The 14,284-nt window shown below is 35.2% G+C and overlaps 1 protein-coding gene across 10 annotated transcripts in view; it reads left to right on the forward strand.

Moving 5' to 3' along the window:
• Positions 1-14,284, forward strand: part of RBFOX1 (RNA binding fox-1 homolog 1) — a 939,260-nt gene that overhangs the window by 669,481 nt on the left and 255,495 nt on the right. For 5 of the 10 annotated variants that reach the window (XM_075018324.1, XM_075018327.1, XM_075018328.1 and 2 more), the window contains exon 1: positions 1,519-1,854. The exons of 2 other annotated variants lie outside the window; for them this stretch is intronic. In XM_075018324.1, the coding sequence (XP_074874425.1) occupies positions 1,768-1,854 (87 nt within the window). In that variant the 5' untranslated portion in view covers positions 1,519-1,767. Of the gene's footprint in view, positions 1-1,518; positions 1,855-14,284 lie in introns of those variants that run through there. 3 more of the 10 variants (XM_075018335.1, XM_075018336.1, XM_075018325.1) reach the window with 2 other exon arrangements.

Here is a 14,284-nt window from a genome sequence, read left to right on the forward strand (position 1 = left end):
CCTAGGTGAAAGAAATCTTCTGTCCCTTAAAATGCAGCTCACTCTATTAGACCAAACAAATATGTAATAGTTAAAATGAACTCTTTTTTTAAGAAATTAAATACTTTTAAATGAGTTGTAATGGCAACTCGCTTTCTCATATGTACCTTTTGTTTGTATATTTCTATATGAAAGTTAATAACTGGTTTTGTATTGGAATTTATGGAAATCTTTTGGCAAAACCCACGATGTGTCCGCCTACTGTGTGCTTAATAATTAAACTGCAGGGTTCAGTTCCTTAATAAGAAAAGAGCAAGAAATATGATTAATAGCTAAGCATAGTCAGATAACCAGTGTGAACAGCATTATCCCCAATAGAAAAGTGAAGCGATTCTGTAACAGGAGATAGAACTAGGTAAACATCACTTGATCATGTGACAATTGCAGTCCTTATTGGCAGTCTCTCAAAAAAGCATCATAGAGGGTCACAATTCAACATCTAAAGTTAGAAATGGTATAAGGCTGATAGTAATGAGGGCCAACATGCAGCTGCTAAGGTAGATTTCTAAATCACTGCCTTGATACATGAGAATCAATTACTGAAAACCTTTCACGATGGTCAAAATGTGACATTAAATAATTGAGTATCACATCAAATCTTGTCTGCAATTAGTTATCTGGAAAAGTAATTATGCAACAAAATCAAGTAGCTGAAATTAGTGATGTGAAGCACCCTGGTTATTCGAAGACTGTAGGAGAGGATTTTTTTTTTTTTGACTTGTGACATGAAGTTTTAAGCACTTAACTAATTCTTTATTGAATTAAAAAAGTCTTGCTCAATTGTAATTTTGTCATTAGTCATATCTGCAATAGAAGATACATTGCACATGAAACAGGTGTTAATGACTTAAGTTTGTTTTGTCTAAAGTGAAAATGATTAGCTGTGGAAGAGAATGTCTTGCAAGTAGTACATTAAAAAGCAGATCTGTTTTGTTTAGGGGGAAAAAACCAGCCTAAATTTCATTCTTTTGTCTCTTACACTAAGAGTCTAAGTTTAATGGGAGAACAGGTATGAGACACTCTAAAGGTCAAATTCGTTCTTTTAAAAAAAAGCTATGATAAATGTAGCAACATAGATGTTGTGAAAGGTTAGAAAAGCCATTAAAATATAATTTGCACTCATAGAAGTAGTTAGCTTGCAGTTGTTAGCTCAAATATTCAAAATAAGCAAGAAAAATATAATTAATCAAAATAGAATATGTACCCAATGTAACAGACTTATGTTTAAATTCTCACATGAATATTGTTTTACAGCTTATAAATACAGGGAAACATTTATTTATGCAATCATGATAAACCTGATTATTTTTTAAATGGCTTCTAATAGTAACTGTTGTCATGTATATGCCGGAACTGATAGGAAAATTAATTTTAATCAGTAGATCTGTACAGAACTTGATCTGTATGTGTATAGTACTTAAAAAACTGAACTGATAAAGAGTAGTTGGTTAGTCATGTTACTTAAGCTGGTCCCAAAATAGCCCCTTCCTTTTTTGGTAGAGTTAGGTTTGCAGCTGTTGTCTCTATCTGTTGTCTCTGAAGAAAATTTTAACATTAAGAGTTGCTGACGTCAATTTTTTTCTTTTTTTTACAGCTGATGTGGGCTTTGCCCCTGACAGAAGTTATTTGGTTCTAGCTCTGAGTTTGGAAGAAGTTGGTATATAGATTTTCCCTTAACTTTCAATTGATGTGTTTAGCTTTAGTGGGAGTAATACTATCACTTAAACCATGTTGTCGTCTCAAGGAGTTTTGCTACATCCATATGGAGTGCCAATGATTCTGCCGGCAGCACCATACTTCGCTGGACTTGTTCAGGTAATGCAAGGCCGCTTCCAACAAGCAACTTAACTCTAGTGCACTTAGAGTAATAATTGGAATTTTTATGGTTGAGAAAGCAAACACTTTTAATACAGGCAAAAGCTCTCATGTAGTCAGTGAGAAGACAGTAGGAAATCAAAAAGATGGATCACCCTAATCTGTGTATTGACATCTCTCATGGCTGAATAAATGGTGTAGTTGAGCTATATTTGCTTGTATTGATTTGTCTGCTGTTTAACATTCATGCCTTTGCTTCATGAGGTTGACCACAGGGCAGAGGATTTGCTATCCATTCTAGGTTTCTGAGGGAGTCAGCATTCCCACGGCAGGTCATAAGACAAAGTAACTTACCATGATGTTTTTAGGTTAAGTGTTTTAGCACAGCAAATATGAATAGTGTTAAATATGCATTAATTCATATATTATGCGTCACACTGAATGAAAAAGGGTTTGTGTTTTTGTGTGTATAGAAATATATCACCTTCACAGAATATTTATGCACATCGTATGAATTCTTTTGAACCCTGCAAGTGTAAGATCTTGCTTCAGGGCAAGAATTCTGTATTTTAGAAGTTAACTGGCAATTACTAGATTTGTCTGTGTTGTCTGGTTTTGCATTTATTTTATTTTTATCAAAAAGTGGTACTACTGAATTTTCTGCTGTTAGACTTAGGATTTTGAATAGAACATGTAGACACCAATTAAGCAAAAAGTATTCTGTTGTTTACAGTATTAGAAGACATTAAGAAAGAATTCAAGTAACGTTTCTGAGCATTGACAAAATTAAAAAAAAACCAGTGTACTCTATAAATGGTAGTAGTTAGATATTATGCATTAACAGGGTCAGGAGACACACATGTGTATTATGGCATTTCTGTATCATGCTAGTGATCAGTTAAATTAACTGTAGAGGAGAGGCAAATTTTCATTATGCTCCTTTACTACAACAGTTAGCTGGCGTAGAGGGGCAATCACAGCACAAAACAGGGTTTTTTCCACATAGGTCCATTCAGTAATCAAAGACTGTGAGTTGTGTTCTTCACTTTCGGCTTAATATCAGACGCATATGTCTAAAATAGAAATATAGCATTGCCATTATCAGGTGTTGAAAAGCTGCGTCTTCTAGGACATGCAAGCTGAAGCTATTTTTTTATGCAGTGAGACACGGTGGCACACTTGAACACAACAAGCAGGCCTTCATATCCGTTAGAATTTGGGGGTGAAGGTCAGACACTAGAGCTCAGTCAGACCCTGTGCCATCCTGTCCAATAAATAATTACAAGCAAATCGTGCCTTTCACTCTATGCTGATTGATGTTGAAATTGCTTTTGAAAGTTCTCATAAGTTCCTGTTATAGATTAAGTGCCGGTGTAGGAAAAATAACTGCACCCAACTGAAATGGGTGAATGTAATCAGGTTTAATGGACTCGAGAGCTTGTTGGGAATTAAATAACTATTGATTTGTTGGAAAGTTGCTGTCATTACAAAATGCCACTCTGGACGCATTATCCAAGCAGATAGATTAGAAGAAAGGGCCCTTTGAAAATTCAGGATGCCTTATTTCAATCTTTTTTCTTTTCTTTCTTTCCTTAGAAAGATATATCCAGGCCTGTGCTACTCCATTAGCATAGGTCTAAAATAGTCAAGCAATAAGAATTGTTCTACAAAAAATAGGTATGTTTACAGGTACAGTTGAAAAGTGTTCTTCATATGGATACTTCTCTAGTCTCTCCTCTTCTCTCCCTCTCCTTAATGTTGTAGCTGAAAAATGCATTTTGGAAACAAAACAAATGTTTGAGTTACTGTCTTAGTGGGTGAACTAGAACATTAAATGGTTTAACCACTTTCTCACCCCAAGTTTGTATTTGCATTTGCAGTATCTGCAGTCAGCTTATGATACTAGAATGCTTATTGTTTGTCTTTTAGAGTAAACCTAAGTATTGTATCCAAAATAAATAATGCAAAGGGCACTTGATAGGCATATTTATATCATCCTCTTCTAAGCAGTAATTACATAATGTTCAGACCTTTAGTGGAAATTTTCTTCAAAAATATGCCTTGATAAACTGATTATGCAAATGTTTTTAGTGGGTTGCAGGTTGAGAGCGCCAACCCTGAAGTATTTTTGAATATGAGGCTGTTTTAACATCTTAGAGGATTATAAGATTGCAATGTATTTATTTGCATGGATTTCTACAGAAAGTAGGTGTATTTCTGATTAGGGATTCCCCATGATTTCCAATCGGATTTACACCAAAATTGTATGTGAAACCAGTGTAGACTATTGCATAGAGATTTGGGGGACTATTTTGTTTTTTCTTTGTGTTTTGTATTATATGGCTGACAAGAGAGAGCTCAGATCTCTGTGGAGGACTGGTAGTCGTCACAGGTTCTGTACCTTCAAGTGCTGTATATTATCTTACTTTATGCTGTGTATGTGCAGCCTTTTCTAGCCTTTCCTCCTAAATTAATCAGTAAACTCTATCTTGCATCCTCTGCTTGCTTTGGTCACACCCTCTTGTTACAGAGTACTGGAATGTGGGAAATTTAGGACAAACACAAAAGGGCGGATACTGTGGATACATCTCTGGAAAGACTTTAGATAAACAGCTATGTGTATTTTCCCAATTGCATGTATTATTCTATTAAGAAGATTTGTATTCCTCTTACTGAGATCATGTGTTTGAGTGAGACGATGAAAAGTGGAATGCATACGTTCTTAGAGAGAGAGAAGGGAGTTGTTCTAAGTTACAGATATGTCAAAAGGTATCAAATTATGTCAAATATACTTGCAAGCTTAGTTTTATTTTCCAATAAATAAATATACCTTCAAAAAACTTATTAAAATGATGGTGGTATTATTGCCTGTGATTTCTTAACCCATTTTTTAATAAGAAAAAATAAAATACGTTTTCCTCTCCCTTCTTCCTCCTGGGTGAAACTGTAGGAGGAAAAAATCACATGAAAGTACAAATGATGCATAAATAGCTTTATGCCTCATGTGGGTGGAGAAATGTTTTCTGACTTGGCACAAAAGATGTGCTGGCGGCTTCACAGGCTGTCACAATTACGCTGCCATGAGGACCAAAGCAGGTACTGCAATCCAGCAACTGCGGATGCTGTGGACAGCAAGGCCTACCTTGTGTCAAAACTATCGTGCTGTTTCTCCTGGCAGGTGAGATAAAAATTGCCATAGAGGATTAAGCGGCAATCCAGTAAAAGACTTCTTATCCTGCCCTTGGTTCATATCCCAATTTGATATGTTCATTTGATTCCTATGGGGGAACTCTTATGTCCAGCTAAGCCATGGAGTCAGGAAGTGTGGCTGTGTGCTACTGCACCCTCTTACATGTTCTTAGAATAAACGTGTAAAACAAAGTTCTGTTTATCATTGAAATTACGAAGTGTAGCATCAAAAAAACTATTTCGCAATTCATAGAAGACTAGTAAGTTTTGTAGAATAACAAGTTCAAGGTCTCCATATTAGCTTCATCTCTCATGGCTTTGAGTGTTTTAGGTATATAAAATCTTTCCAATTGCTCTGGATACTTGGAATGTTAGGATTATAATAAAATATTTTAAGAACACAAGTTCAATATATTCAAATTCAAATGATGGATGCTAAATTATTTATTACATGGCTGGTTTAGATGTCTGAATTTCCATTTAGCAGAGAAAAAGGAGTTCATGTGCATTATTATAAAAATTATTAGAAAGGAGTTCATATGCATTATTATAAAAATTATTAAAGTTGAAATTACTTAGACTTTTCAGTAAACTACTGGAAAATTCTAAATAGAGAGACTTAATTTCATATTAAATAGAGTTCTATTTAATATAAAATGCACTACTTTAAAGATTAAAAAAAACTTTTTTCTTCTGAATGTGGTCAGTAATCTTTAGCTTTTATTTTAGCATAGTGACCAGAACAGCTCCAAGAGTTCTGAGGGTTTAAGTTTATATTCACAGTTCAAGACTGCACTCAGCTAAGCTAAAACCTTTTCTTCTGCTTTTATTTGCTTATTTATTTGTATGGTGGTAAAGGGTCATAGAAGAAAAGTAGGAAATTGATGGCTGTTGATTAACTATTTTAGTAAACTGGGAATTACTGTACTTTTAAGTACATCATTCTTAAGCTTAAATTATTCTTAAGATATTTTGATTGTATCTGTGCCTCTGATTTTCCATAACTGGTTAACTTAGTATGTTTGACTGACAACTGGAAAAGAGGTAATCTGGAGACAGTTCCATTTTATTTTAGGGCCAAGTGAGAGAATTGCCTAGAATATGCTGTGAAAAGTAGTTCTGCAGACTTCTTCACAGTTCCATCTTTACCCGTCTGTAAAATACTTGTTTTAGTGCTGTATTGGGAAGTGCTAGCAGTGAATACATTCAGAATACTTGTAGAGGCTAGTATGTTCAGCTACCTACAAAATCACGCTTTCTGGTAGTCCAGTTTTGAAAAACGTTGTGGATATTTTGTCTTACCTTAGACTAAAAAGGCTTTTGTAATTTAGTAGATTTTATTTGAATAATGCATTTGAAATAGAAAGGATGAGAGGTTTTAATTCTTCCCATGTTGCCTGAAGTGGTTTATAGTTGTTTTGGTTGGTTTTAGATGATAATCTGGTGCAATGCAGTGCATAATTTCTGTTTACATTGGCTGAATTGCCTATTTGAAATGCAGTTAAGTAGATGATTTACCTTAGATTCAGATTTATTCTGGCTTGATTGCGTTGTTCTCTGTCTTTGCAAGTGATAAGGGTCTTCTATTACTAGTACTGTACTCCCAGCGCTTTGTGAGTGGAGGACTAATGTTTTACTACTGCAATCACTTTTCATCTGAGTGTGTATTTTGCTCTGTTTTTGAGAGAGAGTATCTAAAATTTCCTCTCTCTCAGAGTTGCCAAGTTTTTCTCCTTTCTGTATCAAAATTGCTTTTAATAGATGTAAGGTGGTGGTGATAGTGATGGATATGTGGTCTGTGTTACTTTGTTTACAAACATTTTCAGTTATCAATGTTTAAACCCCTGGAAATACAACTTCAGAATTTATTTTTTTCCTTTTGATACATGGATCAAGCAATGTAGCCAGCATGTATTCTCTGTGAAACCTGTCATTTGCTCAAGAGGCTACAGACAGCTTTGAAAGTGTTTTGTTACTGCTATTGCAAGAGTTTATTTTCTTTTAACCTGCCTTTGTTTCTTGCTAATAAGTGCAGATATCATAAAATACCTGGTGAGTGAACCTGCAGGGGGGAGAAGGAGGGGCAATGCCACAGAATATCTTTCCCATTGACCAAAAAGACTTTTTTTAGTGAGAAGAATAGGCTGCCTAAATAGTTTTAGTTTGACTAAGAAACAAGTGGTTATTCTCTCCTCCCATCTTCCATAATCTTGTCTCACTAGCCTTTATTTCAGAAATCAATGCTTAACATAATTTGAATGAGTCAGGCAATACTGCATTACCTCTTATTCTGTCAGCTTGGTCAGTGTTGTGTTATAATCAGGGCTTCTTTCTGAGCTCAGCACAAGTGTGAAAGATTTCATCTGACACCCAACAGACACAGAATTTTTTCCTGTCCCACTTTTGCATGTAATATCGCTATTAGTGAATTTTAGTGAGCTAGTTCACTAAATATATAATTGTGGTCACTAGCTTGCGTGTCAGATAATACACTCAAATGGAGTGTTTTAGTGTGGCAAGAAACTGGGTAAATCTGGGCCTTCATGGCTGCAGCTTCTGCAATGTTTTAAGTGGAATAAATAGAAGGATATTTGAGTTTGTATGAACAGAATAGCTTCTACAGGTAAAATAACTTTCATTGGGACGGGTTCTATTTATTTGTTCATTCCCTAAATAAGACAAAACTTTTAAGATTTAGATTCTCTGCAAAAGCAGATTATTTAATTTGGCTTCCCTAACTAGGAGCCAGCAAGCTGATATGGCTGTTTCCAAGGATCTGGAATTTCAGCTGATTTGATTCCCGCCCCACCCCTCTCACCCCTGCCCCGACTCATGCATCATCATCAGTAATAAAAGTTCTGATGGCCAGATTATGCCAGGAGACACAACTTTGAAGTTCTGTTGCTTTCAGTAGAGTGATACACAACTGATATCAAAATATGCTTGTCTAACTAAAAATAGAACAATTATTTTTATGGAGTTGGCTTGAATATTTTACCTATTCACCCTCTGATAAGGGTTAATATTGTGTTACATGAGTTAAAGTTAGAAACCCAGTTAAAATACATCTTTTGTTTTATTCGGTGTATTTGGTTGCTTCCTTTTTTAAACTGAAGTATGCAGGTAACTCTTTTCTTGGACGTAGTTTCAAAGAGGATGTTGTAAAAACATGAAATGTCTATTTCAATAGACCAGGTTGTGCAAAAAATATAGTAAGGACATAATCATTTAAACTGTAAATACTTTCAGCTGAAGTAATTGGGGATTGCATTTGAACTACTCTATTAGTAGGTGAGAGTGATGGAATCACATCTGGCTAAATATTTGTCAGCTAGGTATCACAGCTGTCTTAAATTTACAAGCATGAGAATGGTTCACAGATAATTTGAAAAATTTGGTAGGATTTTTTTTTTTCTTAGTGTAGTGGCAGGTCATGAACATTGTAAATAGATAATAGGAATTTGATCCAGGTAGATTTTCTGTGTTAGAGTTTCCATTTGTGTTTCATGAGATTCAGATTATTATGGATTAGGGTAAATTCTGATACCCTGCTGCCTTCTCTTCCTCTAGTGGCCAGAGATACATGAGCTAGATAGCTTGGACGATGACTTAATTGTCTTTAATTCTGATGGTTTTATTAAATCAATAAAGAATCCTTTTATTTTTTTCATCTACATATTGTTTTATTGCTGATCAAGCTGAGAAGAAAGTAAAAGTCTCTTGCCTATATATTCAAGAGTCAGAATGGCTCATATTCTGTCTTTTAAGATTTTCTTTGAGGCCTTTGAATTAAATAAAACAAATTGTGCATTTCAAGGAAATGTTATTAAGACTTTATTGGAAAGTATCCTTAAGGAAAAGCAACTTATTTCTTATTAGGATAAAGCTAAAAAAACCTTATAAAGCAGTGAACTGATCGGGGCTATGCTGATTTTTATTTTTTTTTTTTTATTTTGAGATTAAAAATCTGATGAAATGATCATTACCCCAGTGCTTTTTCATCTTGTAGAGCTAGAAGTACGCTTTTGTTATGTCTCTGTTCTTACTTTGCCATACTATTTCAAAAGCATGTAATGTCTTTCTGCATGCTAATTAGTAAAATTTTAAAGTAATAGAGAAAATGGTAGGTTGTTTATATATTGTTTTACTATGCTAAATGTCTGCGACACCTTATTTATCTGTAACATTTGAATATCTAGCAAATACAGTAAAACACATCTCCAGCCATCTTAGACATGTAAACTGCAAAACATCTAACCCAGGTAAGAGAGTGGCTGCCAAAATGCAAATACATAGATTTCTCTGAAAGTTACCAGCAACTGTGCGGGTATGCATCAGCTGTCATCATTTTTACTGACAGTGGTACTACATACAAGCGTGTTTCAAACACTTTAAAAGCAAATCATATTGACACTTGAAAGCAAGAAAGAGAAAAAAAGGAAATTTCCAAACATTTTACTTGTCTTCCATCCTAGAGAAAATCTTAGAATTATATTAAATCAGAACCTCAACATACGTAAGAATTCCAAAGAGTGAGAAGAACAGGTTAAAAAAGCCTCCCTTTCCCCCCTCCCCGCCCCAGGCTTTTTAAAAGCTATAACCACGTAGTTGGTCAAAAGCAAAAAAAGATGACATTTCGTTGAGAAATAAAAGGTGACTAGAGGTGAGGGAAAGCAGGTCTTCCTGCATCTGTGAATGATCTTGTAGCTAATAATACAGAATGAATCAGTCTTTTTTTTTCCCTACTAGCCTCAGTGTGATACTGACTTTTAGTGAATTAGTAAACCTGAGAAGTTCTTCCTTGCTCCCTAGAGATAACTTTTCTCTGTAAGTGTGGCTCAGGTGATTAGGCTCAGTTGGATGCTGAACTGAGTGCTTAAGATGGGACCTGCTTCAGTTATCTGAAAGAAAGTTTGAAGGTGTGTACACCCCTATGTGAAATGGTTTCTTATTCTCTAAGTATTGGATGTGTATTTTATGTGTACATAAAATGACCAGCTTTTTAGTATTTTTTTCTTTAGTTTCTCTGAGGTATTAGATCTTGTCTGTGCAAAAAGAGATTAGAGATACATTTTTAATACTTTGAGAAATACAAAAAAGCCTATTTTTGATGAAATAAGGTCATATTTGCTAGGTTTTCTTTCTCTTTGACTCGGAATTGTTCTGAAAAAAATTTGAATAAATTTTTTTTAAAAGAAATTTGATCTTGCTAACACTTGAGGTGCAGAGAGAAAGTAAACCTCTACAGCTTGTACTTCAATGAAAATATTTTAACTCCAGTTATTTAAAACATAACAAAACTTAGATACTATTTAGAGCCATCAAAAAAACAGATGGACGAGGATGCTGATTGTTTCTATACAAAACAGAAAGTACAAATTCTTAAGAAAGCTATGACGATAGTTTTAACAGAATCTCAACAAAGTTTTATTCTATAAAGCCGGAACCATACTTGAAAAGGTCTGCTCCTCAGTATCTTAAAGAACTTGTATTTTGTTATGCATTTGTAATAACTAATTAGTACTAAATGGTTTTTAAGTTTGCGGTACATGGAAACTGTCCTGTATTGGAAAGCTGTCTATTCAGGTACAAGCTACAGAGCATGTTTTCACTATTTGATCTCCATTGAGCGTTACTTTCCAAAGTGCAGCAATCTTTCCTACCTTGTCCTGAGATAGAACAAGGAGAATGAACAATCTAGCGTGTTCTGTTGTGACAAGTCATGCAAGAGTCTGTTCTGAGATGAACATGCGGAAGAGCACAAGCTTTCCTTTTACTAAGGGAAACTAAATGTAATTGGAGCACCCACCCCCCCACCCCCCTTCTGGAACACAGGAATAAATTACACTATTGATTATTACTTTTTTTAAAATCTTGTGTCTAGATGCAAGGCTGTACCCATATTTTTTTGTCTTTTTGGCCTTACAATGTCTAAAATTAGAATAAAGCAAACTTGAAATCTTGAAAATATCTTAACCTGTCTGTGACCAGCTCATAAAATTAAAAATCTACCTAGATACAATGAGAAGGATCTAGCAGTTATCACTAGCTAGTTATCCAGTAACAGAAGAGGGTTTAAGGCTAACTGGAACACAGCAGCTATGGTTAGGCCCTGTTCTCCTTGAAAGACCAGCCGGTCTTTGGCAAATTTTTCTTCCTTCTCGATTTCCCCCTGTCAAGTCAGTTCTTATGTTTGCTATTCATTTTAAAAAAAAGCCTGCGGTTGCAGACATGGCTCTGGTAGTTCCATGTTTGTTCATTCATTCAGAATCTTAAATATAAAATGAAGGAAAGTATTGCATGTAAGGATTTACTTCTAACTACTTCTAAAGGTTACCTAAAATTGTCGTTGATTCAAAGAAATTTTTCGAAACTAATCATTCTGTAAGAAAAGAAATAGATGGATTGGTTTCATTATAGCATTGGTCAATGTGTACTGGGAAACTGTCTTCGCTGGCTCCTGCAGTGACTTATTTTGTAGACATAAGTTGTTAAAACATAGTCAAGCCTTTTGAACATTGCTGTTACAGGAAATGAAATAAATCCATTGCAGGATTCTGAGTGTACCATTTTTAACTGACACACTGTGCTGGATTGACTGAAGAGAGTACGTGGTCTTTTTACTGCAGAAATGAATGCTTTGATTTTTATGCCTTCCTCCATGAAGGAACAGTTAAAATCAGGGAAATGTAACAGATGTTCATACACATTTCCCATCTGAAAATGCCTTCCACTGGCCAAGACGATTGTTAGGCACAATTAAGCCCAGTATATACATCCTGTACTGTAAGCCAAGTCTGCTGAATATGTTCCCAACAGGGAAGCACAGATTTGGAAAGAAGGCAGTTTATATGAACTTTCATCTGCAGTAGATTTTTGAGACTCACTGTGTGAAAAACATAAGGAGACCTGGCTGACAGCTCTGAGTCTGTGCCCCAGTGCACTGCACTGTAAACTATATCTTTAAGAGAAACTTTCAATCCATGAGAAAATTTCATACACATTTCAGGAATGCTAACACTTGAAATCTGATTTCTGAGTGGCATTTGGTATTATGTTGCCAACTGACTTAAAAAGCTTGTGATATTATGCCTGGTAAGGTTCCACATTCAGTCTAATTGTCACTGTAATCAGCTTTATGATGGCAGCTCTTCGTGATGACTACAGGGATGTATTTTCCTCTTTTTTTGCATATTATGTCTGAAAAGTGAGGTTTTGATTTCAGAGGCATACTGGTAGTGAAGGGAGGAAGGCCCTGTAGACCTACAGACTTTTAAAATCATGTCTGACGTGTTTATGCAGAGAGTGGGATTTGTCATTTCCAATGATACGATAGCATCTACTGTTGAAAAAGATGCCGAGAACCAAATACTCTTATATTTTGTGATATGTATTGTAACTGAACACATTATAGTTGGCCGTTCTGGAAAAGCATGCCTTCCTGGTATCTCAAAAATTGCAGTGATTGACTGTTTTTGTTGTATCAGAATATCATGCAGACACTATGAAAGTGTGTTGACCTAAAACTGTCAGTGGGTATTTCATACCAGTCTTCTTTTGTACTTTTCTTTTTTTTTTTCTTTTATTTTTTTTGAGGGGGGGAGGGATGGGAGGAGACGAAAATGCAAGACATACATTGCTTTTCTGTTTTGTAATGCCTGTCTCTTAATAATGTAAAAAGCTCTGTGCCGGGTCTGCGAAAAGAATCTGTAAGTTGCTGGGCAGTCGTTAAGTCTTTTCACTGAAATATGAAAGAGAACTCTAAAACCTGTCTGCTATTCTAGTTGTCTTATTCTGTAATAAGACACAAATCTGCAAATGCTGATTCCCTGTTGTTCTCTGGCCTTAATTCTCCATACGATGTCTTTGTTAAATTGCTCTTCCTGTGGATATAAGTAGGGTTTACTATCTCATGTTATCTTTACTCATGGCAGAAATAGGGAGAAAGCTGGCCTGAGGTCTCATGTGCAGATGGTGATACACAGTTACCTGTATTTCATAAAGGCAAGAAAGTGAACTCTTCCAGTTTTCTGAAAAATATGCTTTGTTCCTATGAGAGAATGTCTTAAGTATCTCTTTGTTAGTCCTCTGGAACTGGTGGACTTCTGAGGAGTACCTAGAACACTGCTGGGCAGTGTATGGACTTCATATGTGCCTAAAAATGATTCTGTGTATGTTAACTCATGTGGTGGCGATGTATTTATTTCTGGTACTTGTCCACAAGAAACATTGTCTTGCTTAAGTGTCTGTGAAATGTACTTTTTATACACTGTTCTGTGGTCATCCTGGGGTCACTATATTCCTGGTGGAAGGTTTCTGACTGCAAATTTATCTTTTGCATTGTTATTGGTTGATTCTTACAGAACTGCACAAAATTTTTTAATAAAAGCCTTCCTCTAGCAGAATAATAGCAAAGTGCTGAGAAAGGTATTTTTTATTCTCTTGGTTTCAATAAGAAATGAGAGATCAAGAAGGAAAGAGGTAGTCCAGTGATTCTTTGGTGAATTTATTTATCATGGGAGAGATTATTTCAGAATATTAATAAATGTGTAGTACTGTGCTTTTGGATAGGTGGGATAGCATCTTCTGGTTTACATTTTCAGTTTATGCTAGTTGAATTCATTGTAGAGCTTTTCCTTTCCTGAGTTCCAGAAGTTAAGACCAAGTACCTGAAATACTTAAAAGTAGTTCTGGGGCAGAGTCAGACTACATAATTATTTAAGCCCCTATTTCATAGTTTTTTGTTTGTTTGTTTTTGTTTCTGAGCACGTCTTCTTTTCTGACACAGCAAATAATCTGCCCAGTGCTTCATTTTCTTGATACCATTCTATAAGATTGTTGTAATATTACAGTTTTTACCCCATGTTTCTCACTTTCCATGTTCTGTATGCCTCTTATTTCTCTCACCTTGTTGCTTTTGTAATATTTTCATTTTCATGTAACTTGGAACACTTCTCTGTTACTAGGATGGCATAACTTTTTTTTTGCATTTTATTAATTAAAATTATCTTCTGAGCACCAGTCTTCAGTTCCATTGCAAAAAAAAAAAAAAAAAACCCAAAAAAACCAGCACCCACAACATAAAAATAGATTATGAGTTGGGAATCGGACACCTTCACAAACAGATCCAAGACATATTTTTAGGGAACACTGTATACTGGCAAGCATTTAAAGTATTTGTGAAGTATTTCTTGAGAATGATGCCTGTTAGCTCATGAGGTGATTCTCATATATACTGTCT

Source organism: Buteo buteo, chromosome 29 (genome assembly GCF_964188355.1).
Source record: "Buteo buteo chromosome 29, bButBut1.hap1.1, whole genome shotgun sequence".
In the NCBI taxonomy this organism is placed as follows: Eukaryota; Metazoa; Chordata; class Aves; order Accipitriformes; family Accipitridae; genus Buteo; species Buteo buteo.